The sequence below is a fragment of the Vigna unguiculata genome, chromosome 10 (genome assembly GCF_037176805.1).
Source record: "Vigna unguiculata cultivar grain cowpea cultivar isolate G323 ecotype 2 chromosome 10, ASM3717680v1, whole genome shotgun sequence".
Lineage (NCBI taxonomy): Eukaryota > Viridiplantae > Streptophyta > Magnoliopsida > Fabales > Fabaceae > Vigna > Vigna unguiculata.
This window is the reverse complement of record NC_140801.1, coordinates 51,821,859-51,846,091: the sequence shown is the minus strand read 5'-3', so window position 1 is coordinate 51,846,091 and position 24,233 is coordinate 51,821,859. Positions and strand designations below refer to the sequence as shown.

Here is a 24,233-nt window from a genome sequence, read left to right as displayed (position 1 = left end):
ATTTTACCTTATTATCCAAGAAAATTGATATGAAGGACTTTTTTTTAAATTTATGAAAATTGATATATTCTTAAAATTAGAAAAAATGGATAAGTGATGCAAAATTTTATCGTAAGATGTTGAAATACTACTTTTCCTACGACATAGATATTACGTTTCTAGATATTTTATTCAATTTTTGTTCGCACATTTTACTGTAAAAAAAAAATAAAAGTTAATTTATTTTGAAGATATTTTTTACTTATAAAAGTTTTTATAAATAATAAATATTTCAGTTAAGAAAACGTATTCCTAGAGTTGTTCTAAGAATTAGCATGTATTTGATTTCTTATTTTAATTTTTTTAATTTGAAATCCTAAATTAAAACATAATTACTTTATCATATTTATCCAAGGTTGTATATATAGACATCCACAATAAAAGCATTCAAATAAATATTATATTTTGCTAAGGTCCCAAGTATCAGTATTTTCGTTTAAATTAAAAACCACAAAAATATTTACCTATATGCCAAAGGTGAAAAAGGAATAATATGTTAAAGATATTTAAAGAACAGAAAAGAAATACTGTCAAGCTACTGTTAATGCGAAAATCATTGTGGATAATAAATCATAATGAAATAAATATGTTGGAAATTTCATATTAAATAAATTCAATTCCTTGCCAAATAGTATGATAATTAAACCATGACCTTTTTTCTTATCAAATATAGTCTTTTATATTGAAATCCTAACAATTGGATTATAAAACAAATTTTCTTTAGATTAGATGAAAGTACAAACCAAAAAATTTAGTGACACTAAAGAAGAAAAAAAACACTAGTACCATCATTTCAATGATGAAAATCGTTCCAGACATTGGTTTTGGTTTTGAAAGAGATATTTTAAGAACATCACAGTGAATAAACTACTTAGTTCAGCGTTTAAGTTACCTTTTAATATTTTATAAACTAAACAGATACTAATTCTGTATTAAAAAATCAATTTTACATCATTTTAATACAGAATCAAGCACGCATTTAATGTGATACTTAAAACTTTGATACTTCCCTACCAAATATAGTACTTTGGATCCTGTTCTTGTTTTGTGCTCAAGTCATACCATATATATATTATCCTCGTTTACTGCAAAATGAATCGTTGCGGAATGAACTATGATTTATGAACAATTATCTGATGGTACATGTTCTATGGACATTTTAACAAAAATTATAGAACAGCAATACTGAATTCCTATTACTACGCTTACAAGTTTACACTAATTATCAAGACAATATAACGTCGGTAGCAACACAAATGGCACAATTCATCAATCAAGTACGTCTGTCTGCACCTTCATCAATCAGCTCCATGGACGAGAACTGCCATAACCCCTCCCACGGTCTTGGAAACCTCGGGGACCTGATTCATTGATTGTTGAACGAGAACACAATAAATCCCTTTGGATAAAAATGACAACATAAACATTGACCACAGTTTTACATGAAAGGTAAATCAATATTCAGAGATACGAAGTTAGAGGAAAGGAATCCTGAAGGGAAAAGAAGATATCATCAAAAATAAAGATCAAGAACCATGCAACACACCATGCCAATATATCTGAAGATCTATCAAAGAACCTCCCATTAAAAGACCGTTAACAAAAATGATAGAAAACCATCTAAAAAGAGCTCAATAGAAGACTGCAATCGAGAGGAATCAAATACACCAAAACAGTAACAAAGCAAACCCCAGGCAAAACTATTAAACACAACGACATGTGATATTTGAATGTTATTAATTGTTTTCTTCTAGGTGAGTATATCAGAATCATATGCATAAAGTCCACACCAAACAAACATACACTTCACAGCTACAAGCAACAATTACTATCTTGAGTAGAGGACCAACAAATTATATGCACTCTGTAAGCCCGGTTACACTAGGGTAGAGTTAACTGACCTGAAGGAAGAGGTGGTGCACCACGCCCCATTGCTGCTAATTCAGGACTCACTTTCTGTCCAGCTTCCTCAAGTATGGCGATTAGTTCCTTTGCAAATCTAGCATTAGCAGCCGTGAAGAATGTGTAGGCAGTTCCTTTTGCACCAGCTCTCCCAGTCCGCCCAATGCGATGGACATAGTCCTCAAGTGACCCCGGAAAGTCATAATTTATTACATACTTCACATCCTTCACATCTGTTCACAGTAATCAAAAGAATTAAGATAAACATTAAGTAAAGCTATTGGTTAACTTTAAAAAGTGACAGTAAACAGGAAATCATGATGCAACACAAAAGCAGCTCTTCGCTATTTGCCACAACAAAATGCCAAGACGGACTACTCATGGAATTGACCTCAAGCAGCAGACGGGTAATTCTAACTTAAAAAGACATGCAATTCCAGCATTATATAACACGTTATCAAAGACTGGAAAAATGTAGACAACAAAACATTAACTAAAAAGGAATTCAATATACAAGATTGAAGGAAGCTAGGATAACAGTAATTTAATATTAGTATGTCCAAAATTAATAAAATAACACTGATATTTCCATAACTAAAACAATGTCTGCCAAGTAATTAACCAAAGCAAAAGTTTGTGTACCTAAACCACGGGCTGCAACATCTGTTGCAGTCATAATAGGACTTTTTCCCGATTTAAATTCTGAGAGCACCCAATCTCTTTCTGCTTGACTTTTGTCTCCATGAATTGAAAGTGCAGGCCAGCCATCCATACGGAGTTGCCTAGTGATCTGATCACATCCTTTTTTGGTATCCATGAATATCAGTATTCGGCTGCCATCCATGATGTCCTCTAGCAACTTCACCAATCTGACAAATAGACAGACTCCATTAGGTGGCCCTACGTGATAAGTTCTTAATGAGAAGGAAAATAAGACAGAACACGTCCTACTTATCATATTTCTGCTTTTCCGAAACAATGTCAACATATTGACGTATTGCATGGTTAGCTTTCAAATCTTCAGACCCTATAATTACCTGCACAATGATTACAGAAGTTATTTAAACACACACATACATACACACTTCTCACAAATTACAATACATTTTTCTTAAAACAATTCATTGCAGACCAAAAACCATTTCATCATAGAGGAATGGAATATACAAGAAAAATACAGTTACATAGCCCAACATGAAATATCTTAATATCTTACTTTGTATGGGTTATAAAGGAACTTCCGTGCCAGTTGTTCGACCTCCTTTGGCCAAGTAGCACTCCAATACAAAGTTTGACGGTCTGGTCGGATCTAAGTAAAACAAAAACCAAATTAGATGACCAGAAAAATAAAGAAACCTTACAAATATGAGTCTTCAGTGATCATATTTTCCAAATCAAGTTGGATTAATTGGTAGGTACAACTAGTACAATAGTTAGGGGACAAACGAGGAAAATATCATTGTTTTCAGGCCAAATTAGATTCTTTTAGGCTTTAAAAATAAACTAAAATTGAAAATGAAATTTAAGAAATCGAGCTCAAATCCCTGTTAGCCGATGCACTACCAACCAGTGTAGTCAGTATCGCATCATACCATGGTCCTGCAATGCAAATCAGGAGCTCTATCTTTTCTAGGTGTGAATCGCAGAGCATATTGCCAGAATCAGTCTCTAGCCATATTGCCCGATTTCTGGTACAACAAGGGTCACATCACACCTACTGGAAGTTGGGTCATCATGTGTGATTGAAGTTTTTTAGACAATACTTCCGAATTTAGGCAGCAGTAGCAGCCACTGTTTGCAGATTCTAGCAGTAACGACACTGGGTTTTTTGGGAGACTATATAGCTGATTTGTGCAGAGCAGCAAGTAGTCACTATTATACTAATTTATACTGCTGCTTTTGTGAACTGGGCGGCAGAAAAGCAACTATTGTTTGCTAAATTTATGTAACAGGCAGCCACTTACTTTTGCCTAGTGGTTGTTATTATGCAGTAACAGTGTTTGTTTTGGAGCTTATATGACACTTTCTTTATGTTAAAATTCCCTAGATTATTTATGTTTTTAAAGTTATTCATCATGAATTTGTGCCTTTACATATCTTATTCAACACAAACTATTTTTATTATTGATCAGGAATTGTAAAAGCATCTCTAATGGGAATTGCTTGCAAGAGTTGTATTTCAATAAAAGCGTTATTTTAATGTCAGTCCTACAAACATGAGTTACTTAAAATCAAGATTCAATCAGTGATTCAGAAAATAACTTTTCCAATTCGCGGTTTGTAATCCGATTTAACTACCATGCTAGTAATATAGCTACTAGCTAGAACATTACTCATAACATTACTCATAATAAGTGAATGAAGCATCAACTTGACTATGGCAAATAATACCATACTAAGCTATTTCATGAAATTTTACTATCTCAAAATATTGACCACATCATAAAATAAAGCAACCTGAGAAACAATCTTCCGCAGCTGAGGATCAAACCCCATATCCAACATCCTATCAGCTTCATCCAATACAAGATATGTGACCCTCTGCAAGTTGGTATGATTTGATTCAAGCATATCAATTAACCTTCCGGGAGTGGCAATTACAATTTCGACACCTGTTAAGAAAAATTAACAGAAGCAAAGACAAATTCATGATTATTGTTAGCATGTAAATAAGCTTTTCAAATAAATAACGTTGCTTTTTATTTTTTCTTCAATTTCTTAGTTGCTTTAATTTTCTTGATTGTTGATTTTAGTCTTCTTAATTTAAGTTATTAGTTTTATAAGATATAATAAGAAAAATGATCCTTTTTAGTGTATTTTGCAAAATAGAGGACTGAACGCCATCAGTCAGGGGGCCACAGCTTAGCATGCAAGTGGCTGAAAGCAAGCGTTGAGCACCCAAAACAGAGCACTCAACACCCACAGCTTGAGCGACTCTTGATTTTCCCTTAAAAGACACTCCACGGTCTACCCTTAAATTTCTCTATTTAAAGAGAAATCTATTTCGGACGCTACCTGCTTGATAAAAAATTCTGTTATAAATTTGATTGTTTTATATTTATTTTCTCAAGATTTTGATTTTACAATTAATTTCTCTTTAATCTGCTCTTGTAAAAAGAAACTAAAATAGTACAATTAGTGAAAATATTAGATTGACAAAACATTCAGTCAAATCCCTGTTGGAACAGTACTCATATTTATTCTTGCTACTTCTATTATTTGGTGTACTTGCCAAAGGCATAGCGGCTATGTAAAGAAGGAATAAAAAATTGTACAAATGGGCAACAAACAGTCCGCAAGTTAATTTACAAAAGTTGTAGCTTTGTATACTTCAACACATACCTTTCTGGAGATCACGCACCTGGGGTCCCTTCGGAACCCCACCATAGATGCATGTACTCTTAATCCTAGATGATGCACCAAATTTAGTAGCCTCTTGTTGTATTTGAACAGCAAGTTCACGAGTTGGAGCCAATACTAACACAATAGGTCCATCTCCAGGATCTGAAATATATTGTCAACAAATGGACAGCAAAAAGAAAGAGAACAAAGTCAAAAAACCGCACCCTTACATTCAATATGAAATGTGATCACCATGGCTGTTTCCTTATTTACATACCTAGAATCGGCTGAGCATTAACATGCACAATGGCAGGTAATAAGTAAGCAAGTGTCTTCCCTGAACCTGTTTCAGCTATTCCTATGAGATCACGCCCCTTCAAAGCCATGGGCCAACCTTGAGATTGAATGGGTGTAGGCTCAGTAAATCCAGCTTTTGTAATTTCTTGCATCACGTATTCTGGATGAAATCAAGGCATAAAATTAGTATGCTGTTTAAAGATGTCATCCCATAATCTGAAAATAACTTTTGCAAGATAATCATGACATAATAATTATAAACAAAATGTTCTTTCTCCTTTATTTTGAGTTATATATTCTGCAAATAGGAAGCTTTGACCACGTCAATTTACTTAAATCACACGCCATCTTCTGAATAAAATAAGCAACCAATTCCTCACCCATTAGGAAAATATTTTTAGCATACTATTTTTCTTGACAATCTTTCCCATTGAACTAATAATCCTTCCAAAGTACCAATTTTTGTCAATGTGTTATGCAAAATAAAGCAATAATGAGAAGATGAGTCATGTACTTTAACCTGAAGAAGATGGAAAGTAAAACTGAAGAAATTCAAAAAAAAAAAAAAAACAAAACAGAAATACCTGGAAAACCAGCATCTTGAAAGGTCTTGACAGGCTTGGGGATATCTCGACCTTCAACAGTTATTTCCCTCTGCTGTCGGTACTCATTAACCTCAGCATCTGTCATTGCCCTTACTGCGGGTGACTCAATGTAGAAGTTTTTCTCAAAATGAGGTAAACCATCCAAACTGAGGTTCCTCTTTGGTGATCCACCATCCTCATGATCCCTCCTGTTTGACGAAGAGTGCTGTACAGAACCACCAAACCCTGTAGGTGCACCTAGGCCAGAATCACTAACAAAACAAACCGTCATTCAGCAAAAACATTTGTAATAAAATAAAAAGAGGATTATCAAATGAAACTACATACATTTGGGTAAAGATCGAGGAAAAGTAAGGATAAAATCTTTAATAAAAGAATAGCGCATTAATATATGGTTGAATAATAGAATGTCATATTAACATATGTTGTGTAATAATGCTTTGAAAATAAAATGCTCTGTCCTTTAATTATACTAATACTTCATAGTCTACTAGACTTCTAGTCATAATTAAGTAATTACAAAAAATTATATTTTATTGTTATAATCACAGATGTCTTTTTTCAAATTGTGATCATAGTTTTGAATTAATGATAAATGATCAATGTCTCTTTATTTATCAATATTCTACATTTATACAAATTATTTAACAACTTCTTTTTAATGTATCCTAAATTTGAAAAACATTGTTGTGTCCCTATACCGTCCTAATGCCATACTAAGTATCTGTGCTTCATAGGATAGGGAAGCAGGATGACTGCTATTTTAAATATTACATGCAAAATAAAAAGTTAACACTACATACGTATGTATTCAAGAATAATAGAGAACCCAATTAAAAGAGATTCATGAAAGAAATAACTCGTCTTGGCTTAGTCACACAATCACTATCAATCTAGCAAAATAAGAGCATTCTAATGAAGTCAAAAAATGACAGACGATGAAATTAATAGGAAAAAACACAGTCAACAAATTAGATAAATAATAGCAGAATGTGACTTGGGAAGTTTAATGTAAGAAGAAATAATGGAACATATAAAAAAATAGCTCTGGAGAGTACAACAGAAACAAAGGTCACCACGAGGTAATGTTTGGTGAAATGGTCAAAGAAGAAGGATTTCGAATTCAGTTATTATCTTTCTAAAGCAAAAATAGATAAACACGTTACAAAATGAGTTGAAAACACAGTTTTACACCCAAAAAAAAAAATAGTTTCATAGATAAAAATGGACTTTTGAAGCTTATGTAATGATAACATTCCTACATAGCACAAGAAAAAAGATACTTTGGCTATTATCCAACTGCAGAGACAGCTATTTTGCTATTTGAGTTCCACATAGCAACCAGGGGTTGCTTCACCCTGCTACACAGCTAAGTATTCTATTGACTAGTGAAATATGAAACAGGTCCTTAAAATTCATCTGAGATATTTCAAAATATTTTTAACATACAATATAATGATATGATATTATGACATGTCTAACACTCCTCCTCTAGAAAAGGCTACAGAGCATTAAGTTTGTGCTACGAGCGGTGGCAGGCAATGACTACAAAAAAAATAACAAAGCCTCACCTCATTAGAAGAAGTTGGCTCCATGGAAAATCACATGACACCATTCAATTTGGTTTACACAATGGAAAAAATAAAATAAATAAACAAATAAAACCATTGTCCCCAGAAGTAACTGAAATGGTTATGCTGCAGGACATCAATTGTGAGCTCACAGGCTCAATCCATCCTCCTTTTAAGACATACCGTGAGTCTCTCTTTGGATCCAAATAAGATATAATATAATAAAACCTTTTAAAACAACCATGAAAGTGAAATTAACAAGGCAAATGATTGATAGATTGTGCCTATTACCACGTACTCATACAGTTGTTAAAATACCAATGAACCGAAGACGAACTAAACTAGCAGTAGCAAATGTTTCCACCATGAAAAAACCCTAACATTTGGCACTCTAGTAAAACTAAAAAGAAGATTGAGTCAGAAACAAAATAAAAAATAAAATGAACGGGAACATGATATTAGGAGATTACTGAACTCGTCAACGTCAACCAGAGCTAAGAGTGTGAAAATCTAACAATCTGACTAAATTAGTGAACAAAATCTACAAAACTAGGGAGTGTAGAAAAACATTAAGAATAAGAAAACAAATTGAATTTGAACGGAAAAGGAACATATCTGTTTCCAGAAAATTAGGGTTCAGATTAAATGACAGCGGTGGTTACCTCCTCCGGTCACGGTAAGAAGTGGGGTCGCCGGAGCGGCTGTCGTAGCGGCTCATGATGTCCTTCGACAATACACTCTTCACTTTCCTCCTTTCCTTAGCTCCTGAAAGAGCGTTTTTCAGTTTCTCTCTAACAAGTAATTGGGCTTTTCTCTGCTGGCCCAAGTCACGCTTTTCTTGGGCAATTCTTATTAATATACCTTCGCCCTATGTTCTTCTTTCTGACAACATTTTTTGAAATGTTTGAATTCCATAACATCAAAAAAAAACTTGTCGGATATATTAAATATTAAATATTTGACATTTTAAAATATTTCAGAAAGATTTTTCAAAATGTTTAAAAAATCAATATTCTAAAAGGTATTTTCCGAAAATACTAAGAATGTAACATGTTACTAAAGCTGTCAAAATGGGTTGGAACCCACGAACCAATCCAGCTCACCACGGGTTTGGATCGGGTTGGGTTGAAATTTTTTTACAAATTTCAATACGGGTTGATTTTTAACCCAACACACCTAGAACTCGGCTTACTCCAGTTAAACCCGTAATGAGAACCCTAGTGAGCCGGGTTGGCTCACCAACCCGCAAATAAATAGTCACACAGTGTTTTTTTATTAAGTTGGGTTTTATATTTGGGTCATGTTAGGTGATTTTTTTTTAGTCAACATATAGATAATTTATCTTTTTATGATTTTAGTTTGTATTTGGATTGTATTAAAATTTATTTAGATTTTCATTAGAATTATAATTTAATTTTGACTGAATAAAAGTAAAAAAATTGTATTTTTTTTAATTAAGTGAAAACATGAGTCAATCCGTTTAACCCATCAACCCGTGGTGGGCCAGGTCGAGTTCAAAATTTTTTGGCTCGCTGATAAGTGAGTCAGATTGGGTTAGTTCACTAAATGATTAACCCATGATGGGTCGAGTCGAATTGGACCGAATTACCATTTTGACAGCTCTACATGTTACATAAAGTACTTTTATGATGTGTTGAAATTTCAACTATCTGAAAACTAGAAAAACAAGTATTTTGAAAAATATAAATATACTAATAAACTTGAAAACTTCAAATAACAATTGCCTTTTCTTGGACTATTTGGGCTCAAGTCAACCCATTACAGAATGGTCTGGGTTAGTTACTTTAAAATTGGGCTTTTTCTTCCTGCACGCCCAAAATTTTTAAAATGACTATTTTATTTTTGTAAAAATTCTGGATAATATCAAATCCGAAAATCCTCCGGACTAATTTTTATAGTATTTCACGCGACTTTCGAAATTGGATTTTTAGAACAGAATTTACATAATAGGATTTCCGAACATGGTTTCTAAAACAAACTTTCAGAAAAAAATAAATATGAAATATATTTTGAGATGAGTTTTTCTTTTTTGGGAAAGAATTTTTGTAATAAGTTTTTCAAAACATACATGATACTTTTCAAACGATTTTTTGAAAAACGAGCTTGTCAGAACAAAATTTTTAAAACACATAAATGCATTTTTGGAAAAAGTTTTTTTTTTTAAAAAAATATATTTTTGATCTCTCAAGTTTCAATGAATTTTAGAATTAGTTTATTTTTGAAATTTTATATCAATTTAGTCCTTGATCTTTAGAAATGCGTGGATTTAATCCTTCTTACCAAATTTTGTTGAGTTATTTGACATTTTAAATGCATTTTATGATAATATTTAAGTTAATATTAAAACGAAAATATGTCAAACGGCGTAAACAATTCAAATACGATCATGAAATCTGCTTGAAATGTCAAATAAACTAAACTTAACAAAATTTAATTAAAATAACTAAATTCATATATTTTTAAAAATAAATGACTAAATTAATCAAAAAATTTGAAGAAGAACTAATTACAAATTTCACTCATCGGACAAAATACATATTTAATTCTTCTTTTTCTTAAAGGGACTCTCTCTGTTTGTCGTATTCTTCTTCTATGGCATAGCAACAGTGGCATAATGCAACGAGAAAGATTATCTTAGTCTTTTCCGTCAGTAGAAGATGCAGTTAGTAAAAACGGGGGTGCAGAAAAAAAGGATACGGACTTTTTAAGGGTTTTTTCCTTGGCACGTGCCTGATTCACTGTGATCTATTTTTATCAAAGGATTCCCCACCCGAGACAAAAAAAAAAAAAGAGAGAAAAAGATAGATTAGGGTGTTAAACAAAACGATTTTAAAATAAAAAAATGAAAATAGATAAAATATTTTAAAATAAAATTAGCAAATAATTTTTTTTTAATATATGGGCATAGGAACACTTTGATGGCATGCATAAGAATGGATAAGGCAATTGGATAATAAGGAATTAATAAGTCAAAAAGAGACTCTGAAGTTGTTGTTGCATTGCAATTTGCATGGTTATGGCTATTGATTTGGATGAGGCATGGTGTATGTGCGAGGACACTCGTGCAACTTGCTCAACCCTTTTGGAATATGGATATGATCCAATTATCAAATATGTGTCATTTCTTTCGGCACAAAAAAAAAATAAAAAAAAAATAAAAAGTAGAGTGCCATTCTCATCACATGTGAAGATAAGGTGTCTACTTCTTCCTGTTCAAACACTTTTGGATAGATTGAAGTGATGTGCAGTACACAAAATCTTTCATTCTATAACAAACTACTTTTTCTATCAATTATCGTTTCTAGAAGTAGAATTTTGCTGAAATAGACCATATTTGGTTTCTTTCCTTCATCAATGATATATGTTCGTAGTGTTCTAGGCAAGGTTGCTGCTAGTTAAAGATGATCTCGATCGGAGATAAGACAGAATTATATTATTTAAGTGAATGCAAATATTATTTTATAGATTAATCTTATAACATTTTGTTAAATATAAAGTTTATATTTACATAGTAAAGTCACTTGTGTTACCGGAAATTTATCAAATATATATTATGTGAGATAATATGAGATATTTATATGGTCAATTATTTTCATAAATGTATAAATGTGATTAATTTATCAATCAATTTACAAGTGTCCAAATTCAATTTATAATGGTTGCATTAATTTTGATACTGTACTCTTATATAATTTATGACAATTTGTTATAGCACCTAATTTGTAATGAACAAAAAACTCTATAGATTTCATATTTACTTTGTACTTTGTATTATCAAATATGTTCTTTTTTATGGTATGTATCATCAAAGAGTTTATAAAGTGAGATTTGAAATGAAAAAACACATTAAGGATTCTTGTGACAATAAGAATAACTGAATTGATTTTTTATTCTGTATTAACTTTAACAAAATCCAATAAGATTTATTTTTTGTTGAATCGTACCCCAGATCATCATTAGTATTTAGTTTCATACTTAAGATATATATGTCTCGACGTGACATGTTAAAGATCTCATTTCAAGTCTAAATAAGTCAAATTTACATTAATTTAAATTAAAAATATTGGACATCGATTACAAGTAAAATTAATTTAGAGTGTATAAATAAGAGCAACTTTTATCTTGTAATTTGATATGCAAAAACAGGTTAAATTTAAACTCACAACTCAATAAATAACATTTAGAAACCAAAGATTTAGTGAGAAAAATAAATTTATTTTAGGCATATATAGTTGATAGGCCTATCATACATCATTGAATGATATAAACAAGCTCTGATACTTAATGACATATCTTTGCTGACTGTAATGGATAAAACCAAAGCTTGTCTTTGTTTTGTGCAGTAACAGTGATAGAAGTAGGAACTTGTCCAAGTATTGATAAGACTCAACTTCTTCATCCTCATCCTCCAATCTAATACACCCTTTTAGTGTTGTGTTTGTTTAAAATCCATCATTAGCTTAATTAACTCACTCACTGCATTTTGTGCAGACTGAATTGACAAAAACCAAAAAAAACCAAAACTATATATATATATATATTTGGTATCTACTCCAAAGTGCAATGGTTCTTTTCCTTTTCATAAAAAATGGTAAAGAAAGTGTTGAGTGGCATTTGGAATTGCGAAGGTGGTCCAATGATTCAAGGTAACATAGCATTTTCAGACCCTCTTTCCCACCAAAACAGAGCATAAAATCTGTTGCAATAAACAACAATGCCCTTTAGACCAATTCTGTTTAGGCCAAGGTTATCTTTTATGTTGGGTTAGTTTGGTTCATTGGACACACATGATGTTCAGTGGCATTGTCTTGTGAGCCAAAGTGGAAGGACATTTAAAGAAACAATGCAAAACTTTAAGAATTTAGAACACATGGTATTGGCCCCATCTCAAATAGGCAAAAAGAGACCCTTGGAATAAACAAAATAGGGCACTTTGAGTTATCTATAAGCAAATAATTTGCCTTTTGGAGGTTCAAATCTTAGAGGGAAAGCTTGTTATTTCAAGGCAATGGTAGTTGAACCAAAACTTTGTGCACCACAACAACAACCGGTTCTAACCACTTTCAAAATTGTTTGGTCTCAAACAACCTTAACCAAAAGTGGACATGTGGACTGTGGCCAAAGCCTAAGTTCATTTGATGTTGGATAATAAGAAAATAATCAACTCACGTAAAAAATTGATATTATTTTCGATCCAAAATTTTAAAACAAGTTTATATATATATTTTTGTTAAATATGTTAACTTGAAATTAGTCCTTTTTCAAAACTTTTGACTAATTTAGTCTTTCATCTTTAAAAATGTGTAAATTTAGTCATTTTAACCAAATTTTGTTAACTTTATCTGACGTTTCAAGCGCATTTCATGATAGTATTTGAATTGTTTATACCGTTTGACACATTTTCGCTTCAATGTTAACTCAAATGTTATCATAAAATACATTTAAAATGTCAAATAAACCTAAAAAATTTTGGTAAGAAAGACTAAATCCACGTATTTATAAAAATAAATGACTAAATTAGTATAAAATTTCGAAAAGGGACTAATTCCAAAATTTACTAAAAGTTAAAGAACTAAAAACATATTAAACCTATTTTTTTTAAATGATGTCCAATTTTTTTATTTTTATCCAATATGAAATTTTGACTCATTTAAATCATCTAGAAATAACTTTTAATGACGTAAAATAATATGGAAAAATCATTATTTTCTGCTACATATGTTTTTTCTGAAAAAAATGACAAACAAGTTAGGTGCAGTTCAATTAATTAGTTAACAACCCCAGATTAGTGCAATGATTTTAAAATTAAAGCATAATAATAATAATAAGGATAAGGTAAAGGTCACATATGCATAGAGTAATGACTGATGCATCCTTCCAATAAAATAATGGCGTCACCATTAAATGTATGATCACAAGAATTTGAATAGAAAATGTTTTAAGTTTTTTTTTTTTTTTCTTTTTTAGGATTGATGTGAATGTCTTTTTCTTTCGGTCAGAATTCATGTAAAAGTCTATGAGCTTACATAAATGAAGGAAAACGAGGGTAACTGGTGAGACATCACATTATGAGGCATGGACCCTTGATGCTCATCATAAACCAAACCAAAATCGATTATTATTCTACTCATATAACAACTAATAGTAATTTAATATTTAATATTAAAAAAATTAGGATTTTTCTTTATTATTACACATATGTAATTTAACATTTTACTATACATTAACTCTCACTTAAATTTTTAACATTAAGTTTAAGTAGTTGGAACGTACCAGTTTTATTTAGATGTATCAGTTTGATACTCACTTTTGAAAAGGTGTCAATTGAATTCTGATTTTTGAAAATATGTCTCAATTAGGTCCATTTTAGAACAAAATTATTAATGTCGTTAACGGTATTGACATTTAAAATGACTTACAAGATTAAGTATTGATATTTATAGTAAAATTTATTGATAAAAGTCATGAATAAAGTTAACGACGTTAATAATTTTTATATGAAAGAAACTTAATTGAGTCACTTTTTAAAAAGTTGGGACTCGATTGACACTTTAAACTGACACATTTAGACGAAAGTAAGTATCATTCGACTAATTAAACTTTAACATTATTAACATTATTTAGTTAAGTATACATTCAAAATCTAAATAGTGTATCATCATAACTACCCTCCGCTGAATGAAAGGGAGAAGATTGTGCTTTTCTTTGAAATTAATGTGAGCCAAATGAATGAAGACAAATTCAAAGCACCAGCACATTTTAAAAAGAGATTAAAAAATGCATGCATGCACATATTTAAAGAAAGCTTATAGGGTAAGAGAAACCCATGATGGAAACTTTTCAACAGAAGAAAATCCTTGTTGACCCCTCTTCCCTTTAAACAACGTTTCCGGTTAATAAAAAATGTCATCAATTTTGTATGTCTTTGATGCATCTTTATAACATCACCATGTTTACTATATGTAAATGCCGTGTACTACTCAATCTCTCTCAACTTATTATAATAAAAGTGGTTATCTCATCCAAAATACTCGGATATTAGGTTTATGTGATAAACATTTATCAAACTTTTATACTTTTTACGATCCTCGTGTTGCACCTCTTTATACAGATCGGTGTGTTTTTAAAAAATAAAAATGATTTCTTTCTTTTAGTTCTATATTAAGAAATGAACCACCATTTCCTTTAGATATCGATTAGGAAATTTATGTTCTGGTATACATAATAATCTCACATCATTGAAGAGTCAAAGTATATTCATCTCGTGCATATGACAAGAAATTAGTAGGTGGTTCATTAGCGGTCCGATATTGGATGAAGCAGAATGTCCGAGAAAATTCTCTAGGATAGCTTCTAACCTGACTCTGATATCATGTTAGAAGTGGATTTTAAGCCTAACTCAACCTCACAAAATCAGCTTATAAAGTGAAGATTGCACCCACTTATATATTATAAATTGATTTTATCTCTAGTCGATCTGAAATTTCCAAAAAAAGTGAAAGACATGGTTTGTAACTTTGTAGTAAGAAGGCAATAATTGAGTTCATGAGAGATAAGAAATGGTGTTGGTATGTGTCCCACTAATGCACTTTTACACCCACACATTTTTTTGCAACACTATTGTGTTGGATTAATTAGACATTAGGCCCTACTAGATCCAATGGCCAGTGATGGTGATTGAAAGCTGAAAATGCTAAGAATTATGATACAATGCCACAAAAGTTTTATGTGGCAAACTCATCCTCTTACCATGTTTATGTGGCATTCTCATCTTCGTTTTTTTTTTTCTTCATTGTTTTGTTGCTCTCTTCTAGTTTTTGATATGTTGGTCTTCTTCTGATTTTTGATAAGTACAGTCACGTACTTTCGTTCTCATATTTTCTTATGTCCCCCTTGTCTTTTAAAGAGACGTGAAGAAATTAATTCAATATTTCACATGATTGAGAAATTTTATTCTTTGCCTGGTTTGAAAGCTAAGGATGTAGGAAAGAATTGGGTACAAAGACTTCTTCTTCTTTTTTTCTGTTTCAGGATAATTTAATAAAATTACAAGGATTAAAGAAATTGTAAAATAATCCCTTGTTATTCATTTTCAAATTTACAATCACTTTCATACCTCAATGATTACTTGAGCGTGATGCGTTTAAGTAAAAGATTCCCAAAACAAATTAAATGTTAAAGGAGTTGTTTAATTATAATGTTTGGTTATTATATTTGTGTACATGTTTACACTTTGTTTAACTAAGAGACAAAACTCAGAGAATATTATAGAGGAAAGGGGGAATGGATAAAGCCTTACAAGACAAAATTTTGACTTAATTTTACGGTTAAATATGTTTTTGTTCATTCACTTTAAGTGAAGAAGTGAAAATTGAAATTCGTCCCTTTTCAGTGAAAATTGAAATTCGTTCATTTTCAAAATTTTGATCTAGTTTAGTTCTTTAACTTTAGAATTGTGTGGATTTAGTCATCTCAAACAAATTTTGTTAAGTTTATTTAATGTTTTAAACGCATTTCATGATGACATTTGAGTTGTTTACACAGTTTAACATATTTTCGCTTAAACGTTAGCTAAGAAACTATCATGAGATGCATTTGAAACGTCAAATAAACTTAACCAAAGTTAGTTAAAATGACTAAATTTACGCAATTTTAAAGTTGAGGGACCAAATTGGGTCAAAATTTTAAAGAGAGACTAATTCCAATTTTCATTAAAAATTAAGGACAAAAAACATATTTAATCCTTAATTTTATTATTATCATTCTTATATAATTTATTTATATGAAAAAAACGAATAATTATAAAATTACATGGCAAATTTACATTCATATATTTAATTAATTTTTTAAAAAACTTACTATTGCCTTAAAAATTTTCCAAACCAAAGAGAAGTAAAATACAAGACAGTTGCCAAACCAAGTTGAGGTTTAATGCTGGCTAAGTAAAATTATGTGAAATTTAATTAATCTACAAATTATCTTTTCGTTTATGTTTGATTGTTTGATAATTGTAAACCGATAAAGTAGTATAACAAGTAATAAATAGTTTTATCCTTATTGAGAGATATTTTATAATAAAATCAAATATCACTTTTGATTTGATCATTTGAGAAATTAACAAAAAAATACATTTTATAAGGTTCATTTTTATTTTATTATATCTTGAACAAAATACAAATTATAACAATGTAATGTTTTACTTCATTTTGTTATGTTCCACTTTTTTAACCCAAAAAGAAAAAAGTATGGGCTATTTCAACGTATAATGATTTTGGTGCAACTTTCCGATTCTAATATTCCTTTTTTTTTATTCAATATATAGATAATTCATTAAATTATTAGTACAAAATATTTATTGATTTACCTAAATTTTATTAAAACAACTAACTGACTATTTTTAATAAAATATTGTTTTTCAGTATTTTTATAAAGAAGTCAAGTTCAGATTGTATTCGATCAAATTAAATAATGTCAATTCAGATTTAATCTTTTAATTACTTTTTTGTTGACCCTTTGGATCCATTTTTATGTTTCTATCTGTCCAGCTATGCTTTTAATTTTTAAATAACTCAGCTGTTTATAAATTAAATTTAAAAAAGTACCACGATGTTTAGATTTAGACTAACATGTACTTCATTAATTCATCCTTTCAAAAGTCAACAATGCAGATATAGAAAAAAAAAAGAAAAAAGAAAAAAACACAACACACATAATCTTTAAAAAAAATGTCCACATTGCCAACTGCTTCGTAGGAATTGTTGCTAACAAAATTAGTTCACCATGAATTAATGTGTGCAACGTGGTGTACAATGTATCAAATAATTAGGTTACCAACAATGAACTAAGCACAAGTACATCCTAATTTATTTAGATTTAATTAACTTTTAAATCTCTCATAAATTTAAATATTTTAATTAAGTTTATATTAAATGTTTTTTGTCTATTGAAAATTCAAAAATTTTATATTGTTATGTGATCTATTTACTTATCTTCATGTGTTAAAAGATGTGATGTTTTATTATTTTTTTTCTTTTATCAACAAATATTAGTTTCTGTTATCCGAATAAGCTAAATTCAAAACAATCTCTCACTCTCCAACATTTTAAATCTCATCAAACAAATTTTATTTCTCGAAAAAAATTTAGCATGAGATCAAATCTACGATATTTTCCTTCATTCCCTTCTATCTAATCTTATGTGATGTTTTATTGTTAATATAAATTAGTATTAAACAATAAAAATCATTCATTGTTTTATATTGATTATAAAAATAAGACGGTAGAATAAAATAATCACTACTAAAAAAAATCATATTTCCTGCTAATTTTATTTTGAAGTTTTTTTTAAGAAATACTTATAAATTTTGTTATGAAAAAAATTTGTAGGAAATTGCTGTCAATTTTTTTTTTGCAAAATATTTTGTATAAAACAATTTTCGCAACAAATTTTGTAAGAAATACTTCTGAATTTTTTAATTTTGTAGAAAATAATTACTCACGAAAAAATTACCTGTCAATTAAAATTATTAAAAAAATAGTAGGAAAAAATATTTTATTACAAATAATTTTAATAAATTTGCAAGAAAATTCTCATGTAATATAAAAATTTTTAGTAGTGAACAACAACTCGTTCACTTAACCAAAAAATTAAATAACACGACCTCAATAGAAAAATAAAAATTTGAGTATTTAATAGACTACATAAATTTAATAGAGACTCAATTAAAAGTATTCAAATTTATAAAAGACATGACATTTAATTAAGTCGTTATTTAATTATAAACTTAGAAAAATGGCATGTATTTTTTTTCTTATTTTTTTATCTTGGAGTTGAATTATATGGATCGAATGTGGTTGAGATGAAGAATAAATATTATTATGGTGAAGAAAATGTTGTTGATGGTTACAAGGAAGAAAAAAAAAGGGTAAGTTAGGGTCCACATTTGTGTAGTAGAAAGCTTTTCACAACTAATCACCAACTATGTAGATGGTGATTGCTAGGGTTAGGGTTAGAGAGTACATCTACTATTAGAACTTATAATTGCTTAGGGTTAGTGATTAACATAATTTACCTGAGACTTAGTTTTTGCTTTGAATCAGATTTAGGTTTAAGTTGTTAGAATTGAAACATGAAGGGAAAATCATTTAACGGTTCAAGATAATGCTACCATGAAAGGGATGCACCAACAAAAGAATAATGAATCATAAGTGGAAGACAGAGCATCTAATCTTATACTCTCTTTTTTCTTTTTTTTTGTTTCATTTTGCTTTGACTTTTTTTTTTCTTCTCATGAATGTGCATGATCCCATGTGAAATTGGGTGAGAATAAAATAGGCTTATCTTATCACAAGAAAATCTTGTAACTTCGTTTATCAATGCTTTTATTTCATAATTTGGATTTCATATTTCATAAATTAATCCAAGCAACAAAAAAAATCAATATGAAGAGTTTGGTGCTAATATCAACTGCATTTCCTACAAATTTTGACGAATGATGGAGAGAAAATGATTTTATTTATAATTTGATAAATGTTAAAAATCTCGTATAGATCGCAGATATAGTAAATTTATAACAGATCAAATTTCATCTTATAAATTAATTTTATAAAATTAAATTAGACTTAAAGTTCCACTTTTTCTAAAATGATATTAAAGTTATCTAAAATCTATAATAAAATTTTTATTATTTGTTAGATTTATTATATATTAGTTATCAGACGATTATTATATAATCTTATAATATATATATATATATATATATATATATATATATATATATATATATATATATATATAAAAGACAACTTTTTTTAAAGATTTATGAGTATTATTTGGTTTACACACCTATAAAATTAAATGTAGATTTTGATTTGTTTGTTATAAATGCCTTTGCTTCTCGTGTATAAAATAATAAACTGAAGATTTGTACATAGTTGAATGGTTTTAAATTAAAGGAAAATTTTGGTTACGAGATCGTTTTGTGATTGGTATTGGAGTCAGAGAGATGATGCAGCATATATTTTACAATAGATAAGTAATCAATTAATTAATTTATGCCCTAAACAATAATTGTAGTTTCCAATGTAGTTTGATGACATTTTCTTATTTAAATTTGAATGGAGCGTCTAACTATTAGGGTGGTCCCTATTTGACAAATACACTGTAAATTTAGCTGTTATATTAAATAAAAAATAAATAAATGATTTTTCGTATTATGAAAATATTATATATTTGGTCTTATCATCTTAATCCAACATCTTCTCTTAAATTGGTTTATTTAATAGATCTATGTTATTTTTTTTTTAACATTAATCTGAAAAACTTTTTACAGAAAAATGGATGCAACTTTAAGTTTAAAAACAGATAATATAACACCATAATTTGTCTTAATAATGTTGTTTCAACAAATTTGAAATTAACACAATTTTTTACTAGTTGAGTAAAAGATTTGTTGTTATGTCCACTAATCCAGCTTGAATTAGGAGTTAATATAAAAAATAATTTAAACAGAATTTTCTCTCTTAATATAATAATTAACTATAACACTATTATTTCAACCGAAATTGAAATTGTTTTAAATATGTAATACCATATTAAATTCCCCTTTTTAATTATGTTTATTTATGATTTAAAATTTTTATTAGTGTTATACATTCATTCATCCCTCTAATTTAACGATTAACATGAAAAAAGAAAGTCAAGTATTTACAACACTGAACTAACTAATAAATAGTACAAACAAAATTTTGAATTTAGACTCTCTGTTGTATTTTTGTACTGTTTTTCTATTATGTATTCAAAATATATTTATGATTATTAATTTTAAAATTTTAAAATATTAAAAAAATTTAAAATATCAATATAATGTATTTTTAATATTTGGGTTAAATATGTTTTTGGTCTCTTAATTTTAAGTGAATTTTGAAATTAATCTATTTCAAAATTTTGGACTAATTTAGTCATTCATCTCTTGAAATATGTGGATTTAGTTCTTTTAATCAAATTTAGTTAAGTTTATTTAACATTTCAAGTGCGTTTCATATAAATCCACATATTTCGAAAGAATAAAGGACTAAATTAGTCTAAAATTTTAAAATGGACTAATTACAAAACTAAAAATATATTTAATCTTTAATATTTTAACATAGAACAACACCAAAAAAATTTAATAAAAAATTTGAAGTCCAACAATTTTATTATAATTTTGTATGTGAAAAGTGGGTGATTATAAAGGAAAGCGGCCTCATTCACGAGCACTTATTCGTCACAATTTCTTTACGCCATCTCTTATATTCCATCATTTTCAATTAATCAACCACATCACAATCATTTATACTCTTCAATCTCCTTCTTCGTCAATTTCAATTTCAATTTCAATTTCCTTTCAGTGCTTAGGGTTAGGGCATGAAATCATACCCAATTACGAGCCATGCAGATATCTCAATTTCCATATATTTATAAATTACTTTTATTAAATAAAATTAGTGGATAACACCTCTTTAAATTTGCATATTTTGTATTTTAATATAAATTTCAGAAGTCATGCACCTAATAATAGTTTCGTGCCCCTACAGGTATAAAATACTGTTCCGTATACGAAACTAATTACGGTGTTGTTCAGACACCAATCTACTAAAAACGTGGCTTCTAAATTACTCAAAAATCCTTCAAAATTTTCACCACCAGACCAAACTTTTGTTTTGGTTTTCCAATGTTAGACATTCATTCTCCTTAGATTTCTCATATTAAAAGCAACCAAGGTTGTTTCCAGATTAGTTAAATGTTAATGGCTATATTTGGAAGAGTTTTCATTCATTTTAAAAATATGTACATGTAAATAAGATTATACACAAGTTAAAAGTAAAAAGAATTTTTATAAATTAATTTATATAGTTAGTTTTAGCTTTCAAAATTATGTTATTATTCTACTCATAAAACTGATATTTAAAACAATTTAAATTGATCAAAAATATATAAATGTAACCTCTCAAATTTATCAATGGACTTTGATCGGTCTTCGACTTCGGTCATAGTTTATATAACCTAAGATATGTTTGTTTTTTAATATTATTGTGTTCCTGATATATTATCTGCTTTGAAATATATAGTTTTGTTACGATTTTTTTTTAAGAAACATCTCGAATAGTGAAGGAAGGAAAGACTACGCTTGACCTCGATTCTTAAATAATGTGAGACTTATTGGGTGTAACGAAACAAGTCTTCAGTCAAGAACAAGAAGAGTTGTCCGTTCTTACAAACGACACTAATTTTCTGACCCAACCCCAATCCGTCCGACAATATCGTATGAATAATCACCATCTTTCCAAGACGATTAATTTGTAATTATTTTATAAGTATTTTTTATATATACTTAGATTATAAAAGACTTTAACTAAAATTAAACTTCTTACTGTAATATTTTTAGAAAATAATGATTGTTTGGAAAGCTGTATAAAATGAAATAACATAAATAAAAGAAACAAATAAATTTGTACTAAGTAACTACACTTATATTTTAACAGATAATAAAAAATATGTTTAATTAAGTTTTATGTTGTTTTTAATTGAGTTTCTATTTTTCTTTCTACTAACACTACTCACATTTTGTAATTAAGTTGTGTTATTTATATTTTTTCATTGATAATTATTGTTTTTATTCATTAAAATATAAAATTATATGATTAATATAAAAATATATTGTGACGAGTAATTTTTATTATCACTGAAAATATATTGGATAATATCAATGATTGAAAAAAACTATCATAATAAATTTTCAATGAAAACAATACATGTTTATCTATTAACTACATGTTTATATTAATCTTAAAATACCACGTTAATTAATACGTCAAAATAAGTAGGCAATAAATATGCGAGTTATATCACCCAATTAAAAAAATAAGAAATTAAATATTAATTACAATTTTAAATTTATAAAAAAATAAGTTAAATAAAAATATTTCAATTTATAAAAACTTCAAATTTAATTGAATTTATTTTTTCTATTTCATATGTCTTTAACTTTTTTACTCCATAAACATTTGAATAGGACATACAAAAAAGGCTTTATTCACATGTACGTGTATCCTTAAAAAACGTGTCAATGAATTAAATTATATATTAAAAAAATAGAAAAGTTATCCGATGGGTTCAAAATCTGAAAAATGACTTTGACTTATGACAAAAAGAAACAACAGAAAACACTGATATGCTTCACGCACTCCTATGAATGCGTTTTCCCAACATTATAGCGGGAAGCTCCCTCTTTTTAACTTTTGAACCGGATACTAGGGTTCAGGTCGTAAGCGGACCCGGTTCACCGGTTCATAAGTGATGGTTTCAAAATTTTGTATTTTAAACTAAATGTGTGTTTGATTTTGCGACGAATTGATATATAATTGATTAAAATTGATTTTCAAATGTGTTTGATTCTCAAAATTAATTAAAAAGTGAAAAATTTATGTTAAATATGAAATAATTAATTATTAGAATTAATTCAACGTTGAAGTATACATACCCTAATTCTATGTATCAATGCTCAATTATTTTCTTCAGATAAGCTCATTCATACTTGTATGGGTTGTGTTTTTATAATACTTAGTTAACTAATTTATGCACATTAAATTAATAACATCAAATTATTTTAGGAAAAATAATATTTTAACTCACATTTTTTGACCCACTTTTAATTTACTATTCTCATTACCCTTAGATTATTTATTTTAAATTTTTGTAGTGATATAATGTATGTGATGATCTAAAGATGATAGAAATGATGATTAAAAGTGGATAAAAAAAAGTAAGTGAAAGTATCATTATCCTTATTTTAATATGAATCCTAAGAAATGAACATAGGGGCATAAAGGTAAATTTCACGTGAGCTAAACACACCATCGTAACTTTTTTACCCTTGGAAATTGGATCCAACCAATTACTTCAATCATTTGAATGGGAAACTAGTTAAATCGGCAACAACCCACTCAATTTAGAAAATTATTGAATAAAAACATGGACAAAAATATTTACTGTGAATAAATTTAACTTAAAAATAACACTTAACTTTCTTTTTTAATTTATAATCGATAAGTCAATTTATACGCATAAGTTCAATAAAAGTGTGCAATATACATTTATCAATAATGGTAACACATACACCACAAGTAACAAATTGCACCATAATGAAGACACAAAACTATTTTATCACACAATTTGACCTAAATAACTTTAAGCATATTAAGGTTTTAGTGTATGTTCTTCCAACTACAAATGGAAGCTTTTTTGCTTAGGTGCATCTAAAAGCTATGATGAGTTATTGGGCATTATAGGAGAAGCAATTCCTTGCAAGATATGCATCCCAATATCTCATCACTTTAAGGACTTCTTTGTAACACATTTTGTTCACCTTTTTCTACACAAAAACAAAATTCATTCTTTTATTATAGTCCCATAATTA

General features: G+C 28.8%; 1 protein-coding gene across 1 annotated transcript; it reads right to left on the bottom strand.

Annotated features, from left to right (window-relative positions):
• Nucleotides 1–1,139: 1,139 nt before the first annotated feature.
• RH20 (DEA(D/H)-box RNA helicase family protein) lies at nucleotides 1,140–8,626 on the bottom strand. Its single transcript, XM_028052302.2, has 10 exons — nucleotides 8,419–8,626; nucleotides 6,165–6,436; nucleotides 5,561–5,740; nucleotides 5,284–5,445; nucleotides 4,399–4,553; nucleotides 3,158–3,250; nucleotides 2,893–2,978; nucleotides 2,584–2,810; nucleotides 1,941–2,174; nucleotides 1,140–1,400 (listed from the first exon to the last, which is right to left on the bottom strand). Exons 1-10 carry the CDS (start codon nucleotides 8,472–8,474, stop codon nucleotides 1,342–1,344), a joined length of 1,524 nt encoding a protein of 507 aa, XP_027908103.1. The 5' UTR covers nucleotides 8,475–8,626; the 3' UTR covers nucleotides 1,140–1,341.
• Between the last annotated feature and the right edge of the window lie 15,607 nt (nucleotides 8,627–24,233).